The sequence below is a fragment of the Cynocephalus volans genome, chromosome 1 (assembly GCF_027409185.1).
Source record: "Cynocephalus volans isolate mCynVol1 chromosome 1, mCynVol1.pri, whole genome shotgun sequence".
Lineage (NCBI taxonomy): Eukaryota > Metazoa > Chordata > Mammalia > Dermoptera > Cynocephalidae > Cynocephalus > Cynocephalus volans.
Window position 1 is genome coordinate 52926032 of NC_084460.1, and position 25983 is coordinate 52952014.

The window sequence follows — 25983 nt, forward strand, 5'->3', positions numbered from 1 at the left end:
AGCTTATTTAAAAATGTGAATCACTCTACAGGCCAGCTAAAAGCAGCAAATTGGACATATCTACAGAAACCTAGATTGATCTTAAAACATAGCCTTGAGTAAAAATAAAATGAGAATGGACTTTGTGTGCAATGCCGTGCACAAGGCAACACTACAGATTTATAAGGACACGTGCATATTTTAGGATGTTTTTCAAATGGACTTGAGTGTTCTGGGGAGAAATAGGCAAATGGGAGAGAGGAGAGGAGGAGGGGATGCTTCTGTTGAGTGTCTGGGGATGGGTTTGCTGGAAGCAGAGTCTGAGACGGGGATGCCTATACAAGTGATCTACGGAGGGAGAGCTTGCAGGAGGTTGGGGGTGGTGCAGCAGGCCACAGCCCGGAAGGAACTAAGCAAAGATGTGGCATTAGAGTGTCCACCACCCACCTGAGCCCGTGGGTAGCTCTGCAGCGTGAACTGCACCACAGACTGTCCTGTCAGAGGTGAAGGGGCTGAGCTGTTACACCCTGCCACAGTCAGCCAGTGGCTCAGTTTCCCCTGGGGGGAAGGTGTGCAAACTCCTCTAAGTGTCTTTAGGCAAGACCAGCTCTCATCGGCCAAGAGCAATCCTCTTGAGAAGGGGGTGTGTGTATCACCTAGCAGCCGGGGCATGCACGGGCATAGATGTGCAGCTGGGGAAGGCAATCCAGCCAGGGGACCACAGCATCTGCAGCCCCTTGAGCGGCCTTGTGTGACTGGCAATGGGGACAGGCTTGCAGAATCTGCCCAGCCCAGGCTGATGTCCCCCGGATACTGCTGCTCCAGGAGGGGCTGCACACAGAATGTTCTGGGGGAACCCAGGAGAGATAGAAACAGACACTGCCCATGACCAAACAAAATATTATTTTGAAGACAATGCCAAGGTCCACTAGGGCTCTCCCCTAGGGCCAAAGGGCCCAAACTCCATGTTGATGAGACCTGAATTCAGGGGCTGGGACCCTCCCAGCCATCTCCTTGTTATTTTGATTGAGTGGAGTCTCTGGCTCACTCATTATCCAAAAGCAAAACCTCCCTGTAGTTCAAATTGTGCCATTCTTAACACCTGCAAGCATGTGGCAGGCAGCAGCTGACTGGGAACAAAGGTGAGCCGTGGCTTGCAGAAGAATCCTCTTCACACACTCTTACCTCTCTTCTTCCCTCGGTCTCTGCACTTTGAAATCACTCTCCACCGGGCCCTGCCAGAGTCCCAACTGGCTCAGGGGTTTGTGATTAGCAGCCTGCAGCTCCCCAGCCTGACTCAGACAGCTCTTTCTGGAACCTGTGGTCTCACAAGCAGGGAAGACTGCTTCAAAGAACAAGCCAGGGCCCCCAGGGGAATATCAGCTCCTGCCCCAGGCAGGGGAAGCAACTGGAGGAGGCGCTGGAGGAGGGGAGCATCCCCCCAACCCTGACTTCAGAAAAGATGAGAAAAAAAGTCACTTTCACATTGTTGCTGCCAGGGAAAACCAGCGCCCAGGAGGACATGGCATTCTGCAGATCTCACTTAAAATTCTGCAGGCAGCCCTGGAGATCAGGGGACTGCGGCTGGATCCTGGCGGTGGCAAATGAGAAAGGGAAAGGGCCACACAGTTTGCCTCTCCTTCCTCCACAGCCCATTCTGCGAGCGCCATGGGAGGGAGTAGAATTCTTGTAAACTGAGGCTTGTAAAGAGCAGGGAGTCTTCATGGCTTGGCGAAGTAGCTAGAAACATGCAAAGATCTTTCAGAAGCGCTTAGGGCAGGTGCAGCTGTTCCTCACCTCAGTCCTTCCAGCTGCAGGATGGGTGCGCTGGACTAGGTTGCTGGTCTGCTTTTGATTGCACATGCCTATCAGTAACAAATGTTGAGCCTTCACTCTAATAAATGGATAGTTGTTCGTTTAAAAATGATACACACATTCGTTCTACTCTGCTAATGTATTGTGTGTGTTACAAAGGGCATGTGAAAAGAGAAATACAAACATCTGTATGAAAATAAATATAAATAGAAGCTTTCATGTTTTTCTTTCTCTACCCCTGTCATGTCTTCCCTCCAGAATGTGCATACTTTGTTTTGGAGACAACTAAATTTGAAGACACAGAAGATCTCCTCCAGACAGAAAGTCTGTGAAGACCTCTAGACCTGGCTGTCCAATATGGTGGCCACTAGCCGCATGCAGCTATTTAAATTCATAAAAATGAGACAAAATGTAACACTCAGTTTCTCAGACACACTCAGTATTTCAAATGCTCAGTATCCTCATGGGGTTAGTTAGCGGCTTCTGTGTTGGTCAGTGAAGATTATAAACATTTCTGTCATTGCAGAAAGTTGTACTGGACAATGTGTTGAGCAAGTGGTCAAGACCATATAATTCAATGTTTAATTGCAGCAACCAGCCTTTACTATGCACTTGCTATGCACTTAGCAGTGTAGGAAGTATTTTCTAAGCACGATCTTATTAAGTACCTACAGCAACCTCCTGAGTTAGGTGCTGTTGTCACAGGAGGAGGTGGGGGAGGAGGCTGGGAGGGGTCAGCATTTGCTGAGAGCTGACCAGCTGGTCAGAGGTAGGGCATGGTTCTCCCAGGTTCCCCACAGGGACCCTTTGGATTTCTCAGGGCACGTGCTCTTGAGGTCACTCACACATATGTGCTTCTCTGTCCTGCAGGTACAAAGGGAACTTCTTGCAGAGACGCGTTCAGCTGAAGGCCAGTAGACGGCGCAGACCATCCCGGCTGCTGAGAAGCTGCCGCCCACCCCCATCTGAGGGGCTGGATCCATGTAGGACCCTTGGGCAGTCTTCTTCAGAAATGGCAGGTAATGCTGTCCTTGGAGGCGAAATCCAGACCCCAGCTTGGACGCTGGGGAGGCAGGATGTACAGGAGCCAGCCCACAGTCCAGCAGGGTCAGGTACATGAGGGATGAGAAAGGTGTGACATCTGTGAGACAGTCAAAATGACTCGAAACTAAAGGGGTGGGCATGGGGCAAGAAGATGGAGAATCCAATATGGAGAAGTGAATAGACACCCTTGAGCCCTGGCCACATGGCGCCAGGCCCTGAGCTAGGCAGGAAAACATGCCTCAGAACTTGCCCATCTCTCAAAGGAAAGTCCGCTTGGTGCTTTCTGCAGGGCCATTGTGAGGCTCGCATGGGCCACTGGATGAGCTTGAGAGTCAACGTGAGAGAAATAGGAGTAGTCACGTGGGAGCTGCAGGGTGCATCGCTCGCGTGGGAAGCGGTAAGAGGCACCCTCTTTGCCATGCTCTGAAATAAATAAGGGAGAAATGGAGGGAGGCTGATTCCTGGAAGAAGGGCTATTTTGAGCTGCAATCACTGAGCAACCAGGGAAAATCACTGTACTTCTCTGGACCTGAATTTCCCCTCCCTTTCTTCCCCTTAGTAAGTAATGAGCCCAGCCCTAGCCTTGCTCGGAGAGTGTTGGCTGGGAGTAATGAAGACCATCTGTGAAGGCTGCAGGGCCCCATCTGGCCAGCGGTGCCTGAATCACCATCCTTCTGTGGCTGATTGTTGTCTGTTTGGCTCCAGGGCTGACCCTTGGCCCTGTCTGATGTCTGAGGTTTCTGGTCCTGGGGGCAGTTTGCTTGGGCACCGTCTCCTACACCTTTGTGTAGTGCCAGCGCCCCCTACAGGCAGATGGCACTGGCATGCCTCCCTTCCTCCACTCCCTACCCCCAAAGCCTTCTATGGTAGACAAGGACAAGGATTAGTCTTTTGTTTCTCAGAGATAATTTAAAGTGAGGTAGGTGTTTGCTCTTACAGTTGGATGGCCAGTTGTAGAAGGAAAAAGATTGTTTTTGTGAAGGAACATCAAGGGCCAAGATCCATGTGGGAGTGGCCGAGATGTAGTGGGGTGGGAGTAGCTGGAAAAATTACCAGAGAACCCAACTTGGCTTTGGGTTCTGTGTTTTCTGTGACTTTCATTCTCGACTCCATTACTTTCCTCCTTATCCAATGGAATTGCCCTTTGGGCTGTGCTAGGTGAAATCACCCCCCCATGGAGGGCATCTCAGGGCTAAATGCTGGTTTGCACCACCAGTCCAAGAGAGAAGTCTCCCCCCATACAGAGGGCCAGAGGATACCATACAACTCTCAGCTTCATCACTGGGCCTTCCTATGACAATGGCAGGTAGCATCAGCATCACCTCCGTGCTCCCCTTCTCTCTCCTAGAGAGCTTTTCCAATGTACAACCCACAGCTGAGAATCCAGGTCTAGGCTGCTGCCCTCTGAAGAGCAGAACATCACTCAGTACATCTGGGAGGAAAGAGTTGGTGGGGGGTGACTTCCAGAGGCATGGGAGTTCTCACAGGAGGTGAGCCCCTGTGGGAATCATGGTGCTTCCTTGTTTTCACTGATCCTGCTGCCCCCCCCCCCGCCCTTTGTCCCTATCAAGTCCAGTTCTTGAATTTTCCTTTATGTTGGGGTGTAACTCCAATGATAGTTTCCACGGAAACTGCTGAGGCTCTGGTAGAGAGCTGGCACCACTGCTATCTAAGGGCAGGAGATTCTGAATGGTCCCTGGTGGAATCAAACAGAACCAACCAGAACTCTGCCAGCTGTCCCAAAAGATGGAGATTTCCCAGCACCTTAAAGATGGCTGAGTCAAGCTTTTCTTGGAAACTCACGTCAGTTTCCCTGTTTATATCCCTGGGCTCTGTACTATGCACCCAAGGGAAGGAGAAAAAAAGATAATCCCTGTTCCCGATAAATGTGGTAGAGGGCAAAGACAGACAAACAGACTGACCAACTGTCCACCCTTTGCTCAAACCACATTGGGAATGACATGGGTAGGTAGGTTAGTTTCCCTGGTGGAATCTCCTGTCTGTACAGCTAGGATACTGATGCACTTGTTTTATGGATTCCGTGGCTCCATGTGAGGATCAAGGCCACTATTCTGTGCAGTTGATGCTTTGTGAGCTCTAAAGCAGACGATAAATGTGGGTTGTTGTTCTATACTCAGCATAATAAGCATACATGCATGAAAACTGGTGTACGCTGAATGCAAATGAGAGTGGGACATGTGGTAATAAGCATTTTTGTTGCCCGGTAGAGGACGAAGTCACTCTCACTAGCATTGGGAAGGAACACAAAGGGGACATTTTCTTAGGAGCGATAGGGCTTATTCTGGAAATCTGGATGTAGGGAGAACAGAACAGAGGCTTTCTGGACTGGGAATTAGGTGGGGAAAGGCTCAGGGCCAGGCAGGGGTCTGGGGAGGGAGATGGAGTTTGGTGGGCTGACGTGTAGGTTGAACCTGGGGGTGGATGTGGGATACTTATCAAAGACTGTGTTCCCACGTGGTTGCCAGCTGTTATAGTTTCCTAGTGTTGCCATAAGAAATTGCCATGAATTTGGTGGCATAAAACAACAAAAATGTATGCTATTACGGTTCTGGAGGTCATGAGTCTCACACTTTCTCCCAAGGCTCTAGGGGAGGATCCTTCCTGCCTCTCCCAGCTTCTGGTGGCTCCAGGAGTTCCTTGGTTTATGGCTGCAAAGCTCTGACCTTTGCATATGTCTTAATATGGCTTCTCTGTGTCACTGTGGGTCAAATCTCCCTCTGCCTTTCTCTGATAAGGATGCTTGTTATTGGACTTTGGGTCACAGTAAGTCCAGGATAAGCTCGTCTTTCAAGCTTTAATTTAAGTATTTCTGCAAAGACCCCTTTTCCAAGTAAGGTTGCATCCACAGGCTCTGCGGGTAAGGACTTGTGGGCCACTCGTCAACGACCTTTATAATTTTCCCTCATCTGTGAACCAACAGAAGTGACCTTAAAATGTGTTCCTAAACAAAAAAGGCAGCAATGCACGTGGATATTCAGTGTACAGTAAGCACCCCATCTGGGCTCATTGTTTGTAAACAGTTTTTGCAGGAAAGTTCCATCATAAACCTAAATCATTAAAATAGAATCAGCTTACCCACCACCAGCAGGACATATTCCATACTTTGAGGAACAGTTGTCCAAGTGGCCACTGGTAGCTTCAATCTCAATGATGAGGGGACCCATTAGCTTCCCTTCAGGAAGGAGACCCAGCAGCGGGCGGGCTGGATGGGGCCAGGGCAGGGCCTCCGTGTATGGTTGTGTGGGTTGTGCCAATCAGAGTGGAAATCCGGCCACCATCTGGCCTGTCCAGTCTCACACTCTGGCCATGGAGCTATGTCAGCCCAAAGCAAGGGACACCTTCTCCTCTCTCCTCTTCCCCAGGGGACGCCTTTCTGTACATCCTCCAGTTATTATATGCTCAGATAATAAAATACTCCAGTGGAAGTGGGCACCTCTTCCTAATTTGCATGTGTACCCAGTGTGCTCGTGGTGACCCTGGGGAGGTCTCAGTGTGGGCCAAGAGACCAGTTGTAAAGCCTCTGACCTTTCATGGTCCTTTCACTTCTTCTTCCCTTTCAAACCTCTCAACCTCAGAGAAGGTCCTGCAGCCACCCTCATGGACTAATGGTGGAGCCCTAGAGATCCTGAGGCTCCCTCCATTTGGGGGAAGTCCTACTTTTGTACTCTATTTGTCTCCACATCAGCATTGCATTGCTTTTTCATACTAAAAGTCCCAAGAGCAAACTGGGGGTGCCCATGAATGGTAGACAGAACCAGACCCAATGGGGAAAAAACAGAAACAAAACCTGAATATAAGAAGCGAGAGTCCATCTATAGTACGAATTCCTCCTGAGGACTCCCCGCCCCCATAATGCCCTGGCAACAGTCTGGAGTGGTGACCAATGTCTATGTGTTCATGTTTATTATTTGAGCAGCAAGTTGAGCCAGAGGCCTGGGTCCCTGGTGCCTGTTTTCAAAGGCCTCCCTGCTCAGCAATTAGGAAGAAGGTAGAGGATGTCCACTGAAGGGCAGGTGTGAGCCTGCAGGACATGGTCAATGCATTGGCCCAGGGAATATTAATCACCACCTGTTTCTTATTGAAGTGTCAGAGAGGGAATGGGGAAGGCTGGTAGGACAAACCAGCAAGCTGGGGTCGACAGATCGTGATGGACACCATTAAGTCAGAGGGTGGAAGAGTGAGTTAAAATAAATACCTCCTGGAAATCAAAGGGCCATGGGGATTTTATTACCACCACTTGCCAACATCAATATTTCATAGTGGAGTGACAGGCACTCTGAGGGTGTTGGAAAACAAAGTGCTGTGACTTCAAAGGATCTGAAAGCTGGGCCTTGGTTGTCCACCATCTACAAACAACTTTCATGAGTCTCCTTTGACCTGGTGGGTCCAGGAGGGAGAGATCAGAGCTGGGTTCTCAGTGAGGAGCTGACCTTGCCTCTGTGTGTGTGTGTGTGTGTCTGTGCATGCCTGAGTGTGCCTGTGAGTGTGTGTGGATGTGGTTTTTTTGGGGGGGGAAGAGAACCTGTTTTCCATGGTGGGACAATAGTGGGGTGATCTGTTTTGGGTGACCTGAGGGGCTATAACTTTGGGGAACTTGATGAAATCCAACAAAGAAATTGAGAATGGCCTTTTGGCAGGGGAGAGGGGAGTTTCCCAATTAAAAGCAGAGAAAAACCTTAGGTCCTAATCCTTGTAAGCTAACTAGAATCAGTAAAACATTAAAAGATAAGTAGTCAAGAACACTTGTATCCAGAGCCTGAAGTAAGATGTTATAACTGATTTTATGTCTTTACTTTTTGGAGACTCTTCCTGTCAATAACTTAGGAGGATGAGAGAGAGGATGTTTTTAAAAAATATTTTTTTCAAAAAGATGTTTAATTTCCTTCTCCTATAAACTATTCCAATAGCTTGGAACTAATCATCCTAATTAACAGATGGCTTAGCAGTGAAGTCATCTGCAAGTATAAGGCCAGAGGAGTTATGAAGGATAAAGACCTGATTTATAAGATTTTACATTGATTGCAGCCTGTGACACTCTCCTGAGAATTGAGTCTTTTTTAAAAAAATTAAGTCCAGTAGCCCATTCCATCCAAGTTTCCAGCAAGACAGTGGAGGTAGCCAGAATTTTCTGTTTAGATATTAAGTAGATAGACTAACCAGATACGCCCGGCTAAACGTGGCTATGAATATGCGGGAGTGTCTCTGTTCAAAGAAATTCCTTCCTCATCCACAGTCACTCTAGGATCAGGGCTAAGGGGTGTTATTCGATTTAACCTTATAGACTTGAGCTTCCTCATTGAAGGGATGGGTTAAAAAAAGGTTCTTAGATATCAAGTCATTGAATATCCCAAGGAAAGCAAGAATCTGCCTTATAACCGAAATGTTTTTTATGGGACACTGTCATAATGAAGTTGGCTAGGAGCATGAGAACCTTCCCTAATAAATGGGCTATTGGTATCTTTAGAACTCATTCAACCCCCCCTTCCCCCATTGTCCATAGCATCCATCCATGTCCTTGAGGTTAGTTTTCACAGTATAATATAAATTGATTGCCAAGTGGAATCACAAATCATGCTTAAGATGTAGAATTTCATGAAGTTGATGGAAGTGACTATTGGAAACTTGCCTGATTCACACCCACTGGCAGAATCAGAGTAGGTGATGAACAGAAGAAAACTGACAAGCATGATAACTGCAGGAGAGTGGCTTGAGTGTCGGAGGCTTAAGAGAAGCCCTTGGAGAAACTGATGAAGAGTTTTTTGGGGGGGGAAAAATCCCTCTCGATGATCTTGCTGTGAATGTAAATGCGATGTAGGGAACTGTCGTCCACCCCGCAACTTGTATAAAGCACCCTCTGTCCTCATCACTGCTTGATTTAACTTTTTGATTTTAACAATTAGCTCATACCTTGCCATTATAACCTCTAAACTGAAGGTTTATTTTTATTTTATCTTTGTGGGCTTAGCTTATTTTCACAACTTTTGGCTTCATTGTTTTTCAAGACAAATTCTCCAAGTCCTTAATTCTCCCTCTCTATTTACTGTGAAATTTTGGTCCCCATTGCAAATGAATACATTTTTGGTGGCCTTTCCCCAATAGCAATGATCTCAGTTAATAAGCACCCTGTGTGCCAAGCTGTAAGTCATCTCCTCGCCCTTTGCCTGCAGGTGCCTAGCATAGTAGCAGGTGCCCAGTAAGTGTTTGTTGAATGAACAGTTACACAAACATAAGTCTCTTTGTCTTGAGCTTCCTTGAAGTTCAGCCTCAGCTGAAAGGACAATCAAAAACTAGTCCCCAGCTCTTCTTTGAGAATAAACAAGAAAAAGCATGCAACTTGAAGATTTTGTTTCTGATTGTGCTTTCAAGTTGGTTCAGTAATGAAAGAATCTTCTGGGTGTCTAGATGGATGACAGTGGACTTACCTAAATAATTTAATTTCATGGAATCACCATCTTCAGCCTTAAGGATCATCCAATGTCATCTCAGTTTTAAGCTCTGGGAGAATAAAAGTACAGACTGTGAACCTGAGAATATCACTTCAATGTCTTTTAACTGGAAGTCCTCTCCCATCCAATAGGAGGACCATGTTTTAGAGGGCAGTGAGGCTCCTTTCCAAAGCCAGCCCCTAAGGCAAAATCACCTATAGTCAAAATTATCCTTGAAAATCCTGTAAATCCATCATAAAGGTGTGATCTGTGTATACAACTCTGAACAGAAATTCTCACCCACAATATGTTTGAGCACTGCTGAGATAAAAGAAGGAAAGAGAAAAGGCCATCCATCCATCAGCTGCTTTGAAGATAAGCAACAAATCCTCCCACTGACGAGGGGTGTGAAAAATTCTCAAGTGTCCCTGCTTTGCTGCGTGGTGTGCGCCATTTGGTTTCAGCATTAAGCCTCTTAAACTGCTATGACATCTTAATGGATAGGTTGGTTGTGGTGGGGATTAAGCAAGATAATGGAGTTGTGTCTCCTTAGGTCAGGGGAGGGTGAGCTTTAGAAGTCAGGGTGCAGGTTAGATGCACGTGTGATGGACTCTACTGCAGTTTCTCATCTCACCTGGAATACCTAAGTCTTTGTAATACCAGCTTAGGAATTGGGGGCAGTTTAACCATGCCAAACGGAGCCAGTGGGTGCCAGTCAGCCAGACACTATCTCTTCCAGCCCAAGGGGATGTTCACCAGCAAATCTTGCCATGAAAATGCTCTTTCCACTGTGTATTTCTCAAGTTAGGGTCTCAGTTAAGAAAAACAGCTTTGCAGGTGCATGCGTGAATGTATCACTCACACGTTCTGTGTTAGTTTGTCATTAGAAAAAGTGATTGAAAAACTCACGTGTCCATACAAAGGGGCAAAAACACCTGAGTGAAAGCCATGAACGGTTCTCTTTTGTTGTGGTTACACAATTCCTGATCCATTTTTCCTGAGGAGGTCACTGCTCTGAAATGAATACTTTTCTTTTCAGAACGTGGGAGCCATGAGGATGAACACAACATCATTGAATTTTGTTTGTATTTCAAGTGGGACATTCTATTCTCTGTGAGCTTAAAGCCCATCAGCATACAGCCTTATCTTCATTCTCCTAATATCCCATTTATTGCCCTGGGCTGCAAAAAGAATCTCATAATTAGGGCTGCCCTGTTTTTGTGTTTATATGCACATCTCTTTGTAGCTGATGATATATCAGCTTTTTTTGTTTTTTGTTTTTTATGTTGAAATCCCTTGTATTAAAGAACCCATTCCATTAACTGAGACCTGTTCTATTTCTTCTGATGCTGGGATACATTAAAACATTCCGTGGTATAAAGAGTACTCTTATACATTTCCTTAGAAACGCATTTTGTGGAACTGAATGTAGAACATTATGTGGTTGAGGTTAATTATTCTGGCTTTTGCTAGGCACATTGGAAGTCTGCGCTGCTTCTGCCAGTACACAGACTAAAATTGGAACACTGAAGAGGATCTGAGCGTGGCCCTGTGCCCGGATGACACATCTGAAGTCATATTGATTGAGGGAGATGTTTTATTGAACGATAAGAGCTACATCGAGTTTATGGTTTTGCAATTTCCTGCAGCTGGCATGGCTTATCACAGTAAACACTGTGAAGTTTGGGGCTATATTTCCAAGGGAGATTTTAGGAAACTTTCTCAATAACTAAACTCAGGAGGCATTTTAATTTAGGAAGCTCATCCACATTTAATCCCTTGAACAAATTTGTGATGAATGATTTTTATCTTCATCTTGCCAATGGAGAAACTGAGGCTCAGCGTAGTGTCTGGTGACTTGCCCAGAGCCACCCAGATGATAAATCTGGTGGTCAACAGTGTTTCCCAAATTCATGTTGTTCATGCACCTCCTTCAGCAATGTTGTTACCTCTGCATGTCACCTATGTGATTCTTTATTTACGTCTTCCTTTTGGCTCACTTACAAAATCCTTAAATGCATTTACTTTAAAGAGAAACTGTTTATCACTACTGAAAATACAAAAGCAATATTACATGCCATTAAGGGAACATTAAAAAGTAAAAACACAACAAACAATGTTTTTTGGTAAATAAATTTTAGCCCTACGTATACTCCCTCTACTAAAAAGAGATTTAGAAGTGTTACAGAGGTGTTAAAGATACATTAGCAGCCAGTGGAGACTTTCTCCTTTCCTTAATTGGAGGATTGAAAGAGAAGAGAAAGGAGAATAGCTTTCTCACTGTGTAATTCAGTTTTGCTCAACGCCATGCTTGTGAATCACCTAAAATCATGCCTCCTTCTGCCTCACCCCACTTGTAAGCCCTTCTCTGGGGCTCTCTGTTGTGTTGGTGTGTTGTGTTTATATGACATCTCTTTGCAGCTGATGACATATCAGCTTTTTTCTCTGTCAATAGGATTCGCATTAGCTTGCATTGTCTAATCTAGTATTTCCTCAACTTCATAAGGCCTTGACCTATATAGATTCATGCTCTACATTCAACAGAGTTGGCTGCAGAGGCCAGGGTGACATTCTACAAAGACCCTCCTTGAAGAGCCCCTACCTTCTCTGCCACAGTGGGGTGCAGTGGAGATGGGGGTCCACCAAGAGTTTCCAAGGCAGCTTCAAACTCTACACTTCTGAGGTTCTGAGACATTGCCTGGGAGCCCATGGTGGGCGCCATGGGGCAGACTGTGGTAGGCACAGTGGAGAGAGGATTGGCATGGATTGGGGGGATTGGTGAGGAGACTGGTTAAGAGATGCTGACACAGGCCCTGTACATTCATGTTTAAGTAGAAGTTGGAAAAAGTGACTATGCACTTAGAGGAACAAAAAAGTTAATTATTGGTTTATAATTGCATGTGTCATCATGAATAATACTTCTTTTAACACATTAAAATACAATAGATAAGGCTCATGTTCAATTTGACATCCACATCCTAATATCCTCCTCAGATAAAACTACAGTTTGGAGTTCAGAGTGCATCTGACAGATCCTTGTGTGTGTGTGTGTGTAGCACCAGGGATTGCATTGCATGTCTCTTTGTGCAAAGTGCCCTTTTTATTCAGCAATATTTTGCCATTCTGCTCTGTTGATGCATCATACCTATCTCATCCTGTAAGCAGGGACAGTGTCCCTCCAGGCAAGAACACTCTTTATATGACCATCCTTCTATGACAGAGACTGTGGCCACCTCCAGGATTTCAGACTGTGTGATGCTCCTTAGACTCACTGTTCATATTTCCTTGGCCCAAGCAGAGGGTTTCTCTGGGGAAGACCCAGGAAGAGGAATTGCTGGGTCTTTGAGTGTTCTGTTGTGCATTTCAAATAGATATTTCCAAATTTCTTCCTAATTTATATGCCCTCTGGTAGCATATTAGAATATCTCTCCTTTCCTCGATCTTAACAAACTTTTTTTTCCCCTAAGATGAGTAAAAGATGCTACCTCGAGTAGCACATGGGCAGGAGGGTCTGTTCGGCCAGCCTTGCTTCTCACTGGGGGTCTTTTTCCTGTCTGCCCCTGGAAGGCTGGCATTATCCAGTGCAAAAAAGAACATGGAGGGAGGAGAAGACTATTTTTTTTTTTTTTTCAGTTACAGAGAAGTGAGTTTCTCTTGACCAAACTTTAAGTCCACTGGGCACAATTTGATGTTCTCTCCAAACATTAATAGATTTGTTCCTCAGCAGAGGCACGATGTCTCAGCCTGCTCCGGTAGAGTTCTGTCACTGCAAAGGACACAAAGGCTATGCAGAACTTCCTCTGTACCTAGCCAATTCATTAGACTTAGCAATTTGCAAAAGAGATTAATTGATTTGGAGGCTGCTGAACCCTGAGTGTTACTCAGCTATTTCCCAGGAAAGCTCAGAGAAGCTCAGCCTCCCGGGAATTTGAGAAAGCAAACAGTACTCTGTGAGACTTCAGTCAGAGGCTGAGCAGCGTCTTCTCTCCTCATTATAACCGGAAGCCAGAGAGATGAATTGCTCAGCCCTTTCTGGTGTAGGATGGGATTTGGGGCCACAGTCCAGACTTGCGGGATAAATGAGAAGGCTCACAGAGCAGTGACTGCCAAGATGATACCAGTGTTTCTTTTTTCAAGCTTTTATTATTCTCAGACAGAAACCCTGGTTATCTTCTTTTGAAATATTGCTACTGGAGGCAGAAACTTAAACTCTGTACTCCTGTATGAGGAAGGACTCTTTAGGTGGTAAGGAAAAGAAGATTCAATTCAAATCTGCCTAGACAAAGAAAGAGAGAAACTCATTATCTCATATAACAGAGGGCATGGCTTCAAGCCTGGCTGGATCTGGAGTTTCTACCGATGTCATCAGGACTCAGTTTCTCTCCATCTTTTGTCAACTCTGGTTCTGCCCAGCCTTTCTGTGCTTAGGTTAGTTTGATCACTGTCATAACCCAAGTCCCCAGACTAAATCTCCTTGGCCTGGCTTGGATCATGTGGCTTTCCTTGAGCCAATCTCTGGGGTGTTGAATGGCCAGGCCTGGGTCATGCACCTGTTCTTGTGCTGAGGGATGGGTTGGGGCCATCTCTGCTATAGCAAGTAAAGCAGAGATGGTCGCCCCAAAGAAGAGGGGGTCAGGCAGGTAAACGTAACAGATGTCCATTCCTCCTCCATGCACACATAAAACAACTCTGACTCATGGTTTGATGCAATTAAGTGTGCCATTATGAGCTGTTGAGCCCCCTCAAGCCCCGTGAGAGGAGAGAAACAGGACACGGCACAGCCGTCTCCTCAAGGACCTTAGGGACTGGCTGTGGACTAAGACACCTCTGTGAAATAGATCAGCGTCACACAGCCTGGGGTTCACATGCAATTAGTGGGGCCTGCTGTGCGCCAGGCAGTGTGTGGGAGCAGGAAGAGAGGCAAATAAGAGCATGACATGGCCCTTGTCCTTCGGGAGAGCCCAGGCTGGCAAGAGGAGCCGGTACAGACTGGTAAACAAGTCATTGCAAATGCAACGCGGTAAGCTCACTGATATGATTAAGCTTCCAAATGAGGGATCCTGACAAGGCCGGCTGGAGCGGAGAGGGGAGAGTGGGCTGTAATAAACAGGAACAGAGCTGGGAGGGGCTGCCACACTCCCGATGCTCATTCCACCCTGAAGGCCCCTGCATCCGGCCCCCATGGCAGAAGGGAAAACCAAAGGCTGTCACTCTCTATCATCCCTTCGTCCCTCCTTGCATCATAAAGCATTTTTGCCATATTTGCTAAACTGCTGGAAATGGAGGAAACAGCACTTAACTACTATTTACTTATTTATCTAAAATGCTAAGTGTTCCCCGTGGCAATCTCTAATAGATTCCTGTAGAAAGGAGCAACACGTTCAGAATTCTGATTTCTGCACCGACAGAAGGTGGGAGGGCAAACATGGGTAGTGGAGGAATGACTGGTTCAGTTGGAGATTGAGAGGGCAGGACAACAGAGTCGTTTAAAAAGAGGTTGAAATACAGGTATTTTAAAGATAAATGTGTTTTTATGTTAAAAGAGAGAGACCGTAACTTCAATCCCAAACTTGAAATGAGGATGGTTCTACTTTTGAAAGACTTTCTGAAAACTTTGAGTTGGATAAGCCCCTTCTCAGCAGAGCATCACAAATAAAGCATGAGTTTTGTTCTAGAATTTTCCTATGTGACCTGCTGGAGCCAGTAGCCGAATGGAATAAGAGGCGGAGTCAGGATGAGAAATGAGGATCTCAGGCATGGACTCAACAGGCCTACAAATATGGGTACAAGGGGCAGGTGTCACCCTCAACAAAATTATGAAGAGTTCACGGCTCCCCTTGTTGGGTCTTTCTCTTCCCATCTCCACCTGGTACCTGGTCTTCACTAGGGACAAGGCCTTTATGGTTTTGGAGGCAGGCGAGCCTTTAGGACTGATTCTAAGGTGTGAGTGGCTGGGTGAGGCAGAGTGGGGTCACCAGTGGTGAGCCTAGAAGACAAATAACTTCAGGTGATACAGAGACCAACCTTAAGTGACATGGAATCATAATGAGAATATGATTTTTTTCTCAATTTCCTTTTAATCTTCTTGATTGTGTCTTAGAGAAAGTCTCATTTTGATGCTAATATGTCTTTACCACCTGCCTAATCTCTTTTTTAAACAGAGAGAGGTTAGGTCTCAACATCTAGCTAGAACTTGAGAACACAATTCTCTTTTTATTTTATTTATTTTTATAGGAGAATCTGCTCCTTCTGATGCCAAAAACCTCAAAGTCTTCTCAACCATCTTCCCCAGCTGACCATGAAAAGCCAAATACTCCTTTTTTCTCTCTCGGCCTCCTTTGAGGGCAAGGTGGTACATGGAGAGGAATTTTGGTTTTTGGATTTAGAAGAATTTGTTTGAGTCCTGACTTTTACTCTTACTAGTTCCTTGGGTGAGGGATGTCCCTTTTCAGTTGTAAAATGGGGGTGTAGTTTCTGAGTCCATGGTTCATTTAAGGGGGTCCTCAAAAACCCCATGAAGCCTGTTGAGGAATACCTGACTCATTGCTCCATGGGATCATTGAGAGGCTCAAGTCACATGAGACAGTGAATGTGAAAGTGCTCTGGATAAAGGACTTTACAGTGTGGCAGTGTCACGGTTGATAGTGGGGGAAGGCACTACGTTTTCACCCCGGGTCTGGAGAAGACATCTTCAAGCCCAAGGAATGAGTCAGTGAATGACGGAATCTCATACCACTCAGAGGGGGAACTGGCTGGTATCTGGGGGGACAACAGAGGCCCCTGAGTTTGTGTTGCACGGATGCACACAGGGCTCTCCCTGCTGAAGTAGACTGGCCCTAAAGGAAGAGAAGACCTGGAACCTGAGTCATCCTCCATGGCCCAGCCATCTCTGTGGCAATGCCATGCTCTGCTTGGAAACCCCAACTTTCTCTAGGTAAATGCATCCACACTGGCCTCTTCCCCCAGCATCGGTGCTGGCAGGAGCATGGAGAATCTGTTCCAACAACAAGTGTTGCTTCCTGCTTCAGCATCTTGAGAATTTTCTCCAAATGTTTTTCCTTGTCTGACTTTCAATATGGCCCCATGGGGTCAGGAGCTGGATGTCATGGCCATTCCCCATCCTAATTAGGAGTCTTGCCCAAATTCATACATTGAGGAAAAGAGATACAAGTTGAGTTCCAAGATTTTTCCTGTGCTAGAACTCTTAATATTTTGGCTTGTTTATTTCCTTAACTTCCAGAGACATGAAAAAGTGAGTTTTGTACTACCCTCCTCACAGACATTAGTGATCATTTTCAGTCGTTTTCAGCTTTCCGTTTTTGCTACTAGGCACCTGGCGTGCGGAGAATGGACAAAAGCCATTTTTCTAAGTAACTAGCATTTGAAGTTATTAAGTGTTCATTGAGCACCCCCGGGTGCAAAGCACTCTCGGAGATGTTTGTTTCTCAATTTTCCATAATTTCCTTATTTTTTCCCCTAGCTAAAGGCAGATTTAAAAATGAACTCAGTGCATTTGCGTCTCTGAATCACGGTTAATGTGTGACGCCCCCTCTCTTAACTGCGCTGTTTTCTTTCTCCCTCCTCTTGTCTCCCTTTCTTATCAATCTGATAAAGTTCTTATTCTTTTTAACCCCTGCTCAGGGACTGTAACTTTTGCTCTATTCCCGCCTGCCTGCCAGGAAGACGTGACCGCAAAAGCCCCGACCAGCTCTTGCCCCCGGACTGCGGCTTGGTAGCCATGGAAAAATCGAGAAGGTGGCAAAGCAGCCTTTGTGCGGGCAGCGTCTCGGATGCAGGCAGCCGGCGGCAGCCAGAGACCTGGGTGCAGTCCGAGCGCTGGCTCATCTCCCCCGGCCCCCCGCCCCTGTCCCCCGCTGATGGCATCCGAGGGCGGGTAGAGCCACGTCTCCATGTGGACTCTTCTGGAAGAACATAAAGCCCCAAGCCCCCCCTCCCATCCGCCCTCGCGGGCTCTGCGATTCTGGGTCTTACATCAGCAGAGAAAAAGGCTGTTTTTTTCCTTCCTTCTTTCTATTTTTTTGACAACAGCCTCACATAACCTCAAAAGTTACCAATGAATTTACCTAAACTTTTTATGAAACTATTTTATAACCTCTGGTGAGGGTTAAAAAACAAGCCTTGCGAATTTATTATCTGGAAAAAAGCGAGGCACGACTTTGCATTTGATGTGAAATCGTCTTCCGAACTTCAAGAGGGCCCCCTAGTGCCGGTCTGCGAGGTGCAGGCAGGCCGGGCTCCCTCCTGCCAGCCACCGCTGTGGCCCTTGCCTCCTTCTCTGCAGGGCCGATCTCGACCAGGTGTGTGTGCCTGGGGACTGGTCCCCCTTGCCTCCTGTACTTGCGAGGGATGAGGGGTGGGGATCTGGATACTAGGGGACCCCTGGACACGAATTTATTTTATGTTCTTAGGAGTTCAGGTGGTCGAACTAAAGTGCAGGCTAAAGCCAAAGGGAAGGAGAGCAGGATTCTGATAGCAGAGCCTTGGTGCTTTTTGAAAGCGTCTGGACCCCTGCTGAATAAGCGACTCTTGCCACAGTCTCAGCAGACGACCCCCCTCATTTATAGCGTGTCATTGCTCTGACGGGAATGCCACCCAGACGTGCAAGAATAAGAGTGATTATTAAAAGAAAGGAGGCAGGAGCCCCAGCTGAGAACAGGAGGGCAGGAAAGGAGCCTCAAAGGAGGCTGAGAGAGAGAGATAGATTATTTGGCTTTCCAAGGACCAGGGTGAGAGATGGGGGTAAAAGAAAGGACAAAACAGGGCGTCACAGGACGTTTTGGGGGCTCCCTGTCCAGACAGATTCAAGGCAGAACTGAGGATTCTACTGCAAAACACAGACTCCCAGTCCTTGCACACAGAACAGGACTTCTGAACCTTTCTGCTGCCAAGTTATGTGAGATGTTTCCATCCTCTCCAATGTGGAAACACACTGTTTCTTTCAGAACTAGCCATGTTTTTCAAAAGCACATGGAAAAATATTAAAAAGCAAATGTTCTAAAATAGAGACGCAGGAGAGGAGAGAGCCTGAGGCAGCCTGCCCAGCAGAGGCAGTGTTGATACAGCAGCAGAGAGGACGAGCTCTGCAGGAAGATGCCCTGGCTTGCATCTGAGTTCCACTTGTTGTCATGTGGCATTAGGGATGTGTCTTAGCTCTTCCATGCCTCAGTTTCCCCATCTGTAAAACAGGGGTGATAATAACATCCCAAATATGTGTAATTTGAAACAGTGCTTAGCAGCATGTAAGTCTATTGATTATGTGGTGAAAACACCCCACATAACCAAGATAGATGTCCCTCTATCTCTATAGAGAAACCAAAAACCTAGAATTTTATATCAAATAAAATCTCCCAGTTTTTACACGATGGTAATTCAAACACATACATACATCATCATCATCATCACCACCACCATCATCATCTGGGCCCAAGTACAGTCAGCTGGCTTGAGACCTTTGCTTTACCGGCTGCTGAGAGGCCATGGGGAGAGGGGGAGGAAGGAAGCAGGAGTGACCGCCATCTCTCTCTGTCTCCCACCACGTCCACAACCAGGCCACTGAGTCAAATGCCGAAACCGACGTGGCCACAGCTCTTTTGGGGTGAATGAATTTGGGTAAACGAATCTTTCTTTTCCTCTCCCCCTGGGAGAACATCAGAGGCCCCCACTTTTAGCACACCAGGAAGCCTTCAGAGTCCCGTTGGCAATGTGATGGCATGTGGGGGACTTCCTCTTCTTGTCTCTAGAGACTCTGCTCTCTCCTCCTGCCACATGTGTGTTCTGCTTGCCCAGCTTTTCACCAGCCCAGGTACCTGCAACCTTGGTGCTTTGAGGTGCAGATGGGCTTCTCATCTGTGGTTCAATAGCATCTTCTTCCAGCCTGGCTTCTTGTGTGTTCCTGGAGGCCAACACTGTACTGCACTACAGAGCAGGAGAGCATTGGGGGAGCTGCACCTTCTACCTAGGCCCATCCTGGGTTTCCTTTGTCCCCTCCTGAAGGTCAACCCTGATGCCCTGAGGATATAACTTCCCATCCACATTTATTGCCCCATCATGTTGATAAATCTGACTGCTCTTTCCACAGCACCCAGCTGTGGGCTATGTGATTTCATTCATTCAGGAATCCGTGCCTTCAATGGCTATTTGGTAGTCATTTACCGTGCACTGGACATGGTTTTTTGAAGGACAAATTAGGTACATTTCACTGAGTTCCTATTGTCTCCTAAACATTGAACGTTTAAAGCTTCTCCAAGTTTAACAGAAATTACTTGCTACAGTGATTATAAAGAGCATTATAGTGAAGAGTACTGAGAACTAAAGACATGTATTCCCATTAATCTTTGTTCAAATGAATTAAATATAATATGTTGATTTTTAAAAATTCACACATTAATCATACAAAAAATTGGTTTTGTATGTTTAAATATGAAAGCAATTATTCGTCTTTCAAAACTGCTTCTTAGATCTGTAGGATTTCAATTAATTTGGATTCATTTAAGTAATATTCCATTATAGAGTCAATGCATAAATACTGTTTTTTTAAATTAAGAAATGGGGAACATGTTCAGTTAATTTTAAGTTACTCTGCATTAAAACTGTGAAAACCAACTTAACCTGGTTTACTCTGAACAGCTCCTTGAAGAGGAAGAGGAGGTTCTCTTTACTTTTGTTCGATTTTGTGTTTACCTTTCCTAATCTCTCCTTAGATTTTCCACAGCCAGTTTAGCAAGACTTGCTTGGGTCCTGACAGCTTGAGTCTTTCAGTGCTTCTGAGGACACAGGGCATATTTCTTCTTTGCTTTCAGTTTTGCCACTCAATAAATTTGAGGAGTCACTAAGCAGTCATCTGTGTAGTTAGATAAGGAAGAAAATGATGATTTCTCTATTATTTTGCTTAGAAGAATGGGAAACTAGATTAATCAATGTCTGTTGGAAACGCCTCTTAATAGGAAATGCTGGCTTCTTTTGTCACAGTCATGATTTGTATCTCATAAGCAGACACATTAGGTGGTTTTCCATGGGACAGGAGCAGACCATCAAACTTTGAGTTTTAAGTCTGTCATTAGGTGACATGAGGTAGCTCTTTAATCCCACTGTTCTTATGGTTAGGAGGGTGGTGGGGGTCAGCAGGTGTCCATGGCGTCCACCCGTCTCACTCTCCAGGGCATAAGGAAGTTGTTACAATGTCTGTCCGAGTGAGGAGGATGTTTTGGAATGGCTCACAATTCTTGGTAGCAAGGGACTAAAATCCAGCTCAAAAGGGTTTAAGCACAAAAGGGAATTTGTTTGCTTATGTAATGAAAGCCCAGGTTAGCTCTGGCTGGATCCAGGGACTGAAACAATGTCACCAGGGCTCTGTTTATCCCTCTTCAAATTGGAATTGGCTTTCATCTGGGTTAGCTTCATCCCTAGCCACGAGGTGGCCCCCAGGGGCCCTGGCTTACATCCCACCCACTTAGCAATAGCGGTAGAAAGAGAAACTTCTAATCAAAGTCCCAGCATGAACTGATTTAGTGAGGTTTGGGTCATATGCCTCACCCTGAACCTTCTACTTGGCCAAATGTGTAGACTATGCCCACTCCGAGAGATGGGAGGTAGTGATTATAAATCAGCCAGTTCACACTGAGAAGGGTGTTCCCTGAAGGAGAAATGAGGTGGGGGAATGGCGGCTGAACACACAGAATAGCCAATGTTTAACACAACCTATTCTTGCTTCCTAAAAGGTAGAGGAGACCAAAGAGTTACACAGCTGGCACTGACATTCTACATGCCATGTGCTATAAGTTAACGGTTGTAGTAGATGCTGCGGTTCCCTGCCCACATCCTCTATCCCGTTCCCATCTCCTGGCTGTTGTGGATATTGGCTGCTTACAAATTTCACCTATATCCTTCTCCAAAGGATTGGCCTTGGCTGATGGGAACCACTTTGACCCCCCAAAATACACATACACTGGGTGGGGGGTGGCCCACAGCCATTGATTCATTTTTGGGAGGATATAACCACCCAGCCCTTTTGCTTCAAGGTGGGGACAAATTCGGGGATGTAGTTTACACTCCAGAACTCCCTGTGGGCTTAGGTTAAGGCTAGACTTCTCCAGAAATCCCATCTTTGTCTAACTTCTCCTTGTTTCTCTTACTTCCTCCAAGTTTATCCCGAGAGCACCCCTTCAATAAACCACTTCTGCAAGAACCTAAGACACCAGTTATCTATAAGTTATGGAATGCAGCTGTTTACCCTTATGCCCCGATATCAGGCTATCCCCTATTTCCTCAACACAAAGATTGAAAGGAGTTTTGAGGCCAACCTGAAATATAACATAGAAGGATGTTGATGAAATAGGCACATTTCTACTTACAATATCTAATTTATTAATCTAGTTGTGTATGTCCCTTTAAATCACACGTTACATAAAATATTAGTTTAGAGATATTATGTTTTCTGCTCACATTTCACGAAGCAATTCCAGCTGAACTTGGAGCATGCATCTTTGATAATGTCTTTGTCATCTCCAGAGCCACTCGCTTGAGTCATCTAATAGAGTTTTCGGAACACAGCATTTCACTTTCATCCCAGTGCTTTGAGCTTTAGCACTTTCAGAATCCGAGCACAATACCGTCACAGACATTTATCCACAGCCATAAGCACCTATTCACAGAACATTGGGACAGTCACTTTCATTTCTCCAGTAAGGGCCTATTCGCAATTTTCACAAAATAAACATGTTCCATTTTGCTTTTTAAAGCAGTTTTTAAGAGATTTGTTGACAACAACATCCAGTGCTTATAATTGTATCCCAAATGCCAGGAATAATGACTACATTTGTGTTAAAAGAGCTTCCCTTCCATCACCTTTTTCTAAGCCAATTTTGTCAGGTCACGTCTATGAGTGAGTCAAACCTGCATTGAATGGCATCATTTCAGGCTAATCTGTCTTCCCAAACAGTATTTTGTAATTCAAAATGAAATAATTGAGAAAGTTCTCTACAGAATGGAAAACTTTGCATGGGTTTGACGATAAGGCAGCTCTCTCTTTTCAGAGGGATAAATTTTTGGGGAAAAATATCTCTCACACTCAGACATATGTACTTCTTGGTATAATATATATTGAATGTTCAGTAGAGGGACTGAAATGGGACTAAGTGCTCATGCTTGACTCCTATGTGACATTCAGAAAATAAAATGAAAGTAGGCTGGACATGGAGAAGGAATGCTTTCTTTATTTTAATAAAAACAGAGGTAGAAAAGATCCAACATCTAACTGATGATCCAATCACACAAAGGTATTTGGGAATGACTGTTTTTTTCCCATGCATGATTTTAAATAGTCATTCATTTTAAGTTTATTGTGAACATCTTTATTCTCAAACTTCAGTTATATTAATTGCTCAGCTGTGTTATGATTGGTTTCTATTGTCTTATATTTTATAATAATAATAATAGGAATACAAGGATCTTAGCTAACATCAGTGGGTGTTTACTATGGACTGGTCACTATTCTGAGCCCTTTTATGATCTCTTTCAAACTTTTTGACAAAAATACAAATACTATAATGATAGTCTTTTTAAAGATGAGAAAATTGGTGTGGAAAGGATAAATGACTTACTGTTGGTTACAGAATAAGCAAGAGCTATGAATCTAGGCAGGCTAACTCCAGACTCTGGTTAGAAAATTTGGGCTTCCCTAACATGTAATATGCTTACCATTGTGATTTGTAAGTAAATATTCTGAAAGAATTTTAATTTAAAAATACTTATTATTACAAATATATATACATCTATGTCTTATGTCTAAGGTAACCATACATATATATTTGTTACACAGCAGTAGTCATCTTCTATCAGACATATGTTTATCTGTGATGTAAGTTAGCTACTGCTGTGTAACAAAACACCACAAAGCTCAATGGCTTATAATAATAAGTATTTATTATTGCTCATGAATCTTTGGGTCAGCTGGGTATTCTGCTGATTTGACCAGCCAAGGAGTCACAAGACCAGTCCAAATTTGAGGGGTAGGGAAATTGGGTCCATCTCCTGATAGGAGACCCTGAAAATCAAATTGCAAAGGACATGAAAAGAACTGTGGCCTTATCATTAGCATTACTATTGTTATTTTTGCAATCAGACAACCATACCTTCTATTTCGGACATATGCAGCAATTTAGAACACATTCCCTAGGAGCTTTTAATAAACAAGTAATTCTTTTTCCATATAACAAGTAGTCTGGGGTAGGTAGTCTGGGCTAGAACCACTGGTCAAGGATCTCACCAGTGACCCAGGATCCTTCTATTTTCTTACCCTGCTGCCCCTACCCTGTGCAGTTCATTCTGTGGGTAGTGTGTTCCAGACAATAGAAAGGAGAAAAGAGGAAGGGGAGGATAGCTCCTTACCTTTAGAGCATGCCTTGAATAGTGCTGTATCTCTCACCTCTTTGGCCAGACTGAGTTACCTGGTCATAGCTGGCTGCAAGGAAAACTGGGAGATGTAGTTTTCAGCAGAGCAGAAATGCATCCCAGCTAGAAAGTGGGTTCTTATTACTAAGAAAGATGATCAGAGATAGGCAATTCATGTACTCTGCCACATGAGCTACAGATGATAGACAGGATGAAAGTTCAAGGTTTTTTTCCTTATGAAGAAAATTTTTAGTTAGTCTTCGTGCCAGTAATGCTATTTTCCAGGTACTATTTACATGTGAAGATTTTCCTTTATGTCTGGATCATGAGTCTCTCCAGGCTGTAGTGAAATCTTGTTCATTATTGTACTTCCCAGCACAGTAAAAAGTCAAATTAAAAAAAGAACAAAAACAGATACAACTTTGCAATTCTAGTTAGAGAAAAATACGTTTTGGTTTGTTTAGCTGAAGAAAGCAAGGGATACTTTAAGAGTCTTGGTACTAATCACCCATGTTCACATGTTCACGCTTGGAGATGCTCTTTTCTCTCCTAAGTTCTCTTGCTTTCACATGCTCCTATTCTAAACCTCCCTGTGCATGGTCCCCATTCACCCACCCCCCCATCATGAAACAAGAAACAAGGTCTGCCCTTTGTCCACACAGTTCCAAACACTGCACCTGTGGTGGCTGCTTTTCATCCTTGTCATTTCCATTCAGTCACTGATGCTTTTACACTGTCGCCTACTGAAGAGAGTGCAAATTATATGGTGAGCTGCGGTAATAACAGTAGGAAAATCACCTTGCTATTATTGACACAGAACAAGGCCTGAGACTCCGTCAAAATTGCATGAGAGTGTCTCATTATTTATGCATGTTTTTCTGTTCCTCCCCAGTACACCCCACTGATCCCTCAGGAAGAGCTCATGGGTATACCTCTACACCCCTAAGGAAAATTAATACTGCCAGTAACTGAGACAGGAGAAACTCCAGCACGAGGAACACATGAACCTGCGCTGGCTGTCACTTCCCGCAATGGGAAGGCTCCTTGCTGAAACGGCTGAAAATCACACCTCCCACCTTTGTCTTCTCCCAAACACTTTCAGACATAGGGCCTGTTACCTTAACAATTCATATTTAGCCTATAAGGAGAACTACTCCTTTAAAGAAGAAAAAAAAAAAAAAATCCTTGATGAATGCAAATTGACATTAAATGGAGTTAAAAAAATGATCAGGGTTTTTAAATATGATTATAATCAGCGAGAATACTGGAACAGAGTCAAATCATTATTGATCTCACTCATGGGGGTGACAGGAAAGAACTGCTGTGAATTAATCAGAAAAGGAGATTTTCTGTGAAGCCTGTCCAACGCTGAATTCTACCTGGGGTCCGCCTCAGCCCTGAGACCCCTTTGTTAACCCTTCGCCAAACCTCCCCCCAGGATCTACAGTCACGTTATAGGAGGGAACATCTCTCTGCGTGGGGATTGTATTTGAGATTTTGAGGAATGAAGTGGAAAAGCCACCTGTGGTATAGGTTTTGAAGTCAGACAGACTAGTTTTCATTGATTCAGTTCATCCAACAGGTATTTTATGAGCACCCATTATGTGCACACACCATGTTTTAGGTGCAGGGAAAACCGTGATTATCAAGACAGACCACTCACAGAGCAGATATTCCAGCTGCAAGGAGCCGGGCCACCGCCACAAATGAATGAATCAGGTGACACTCACATGAAGATGAGAGAGCCAGTGCTATCAGGAGTGGACGGCCCTGCATTTCTGCAGCGCTGTGCCCCAGATCCGGACAATACAAGAGCTGAAAACAAAACAAACAGACAAAACCCCCATCTGATTAGGGAATAGCCAAGATTTTAATTCTACCAAAGCTGAAGCTTCCATAAATGATCATTTCCATGGCAGAAGAGTGAACATGTATCCATCCACACCTCTTCCCCATCAAAAGTGCCTTAAATTCAGTAATGTCCACCTTGGGAGACTGTGGTTGAATGAAAGTTTTATTTATCCGACCTGAGTCACTCCTCTGCTTTATCCCAAACACATGATGAGCATCCAGGAGAGAACCTTAAAGAATTCTCTCTAGCCCTTTTCAATTTTCCTGAGGATCAGAACTGACAGCTGTGGGTTTTGTGCATCCATGGTTGACAGGTTCATCCTAGAGGGTGTGTGTGCGCGCATGTGTGTCCAACAACACCTTCACCCCACCTTCTGAAAAAGAATAAAAGAAAATAACACCAAAAGACCCCCCGTCCCCCATTCTGGCTGCTTCCCCT

At 45.0% G+C, this 25983-nt stretch overlaps 1 protein-coding gene across 1 annotated transcript in view; it reads left to right on the forward strand.

Moving 5' to 3' along the window:
• ZNF831 (zinc finger protein 831) overlaps positions 1-25983 on the forward strand; it is a 64161-nt gene that overhangs the window by 18245 nt on the left and 19933 nt on the right. The window contains exon 3 of the mRNA XM_063088227.1: positions 2665-2813. Within this exon, the coding sequence (XP_062944297.1) occupies positions 2665-2813 (149 nt within the window). The remainder of the gene's footprint in view (positions 1-2664; positions 2814-25983) is intronic.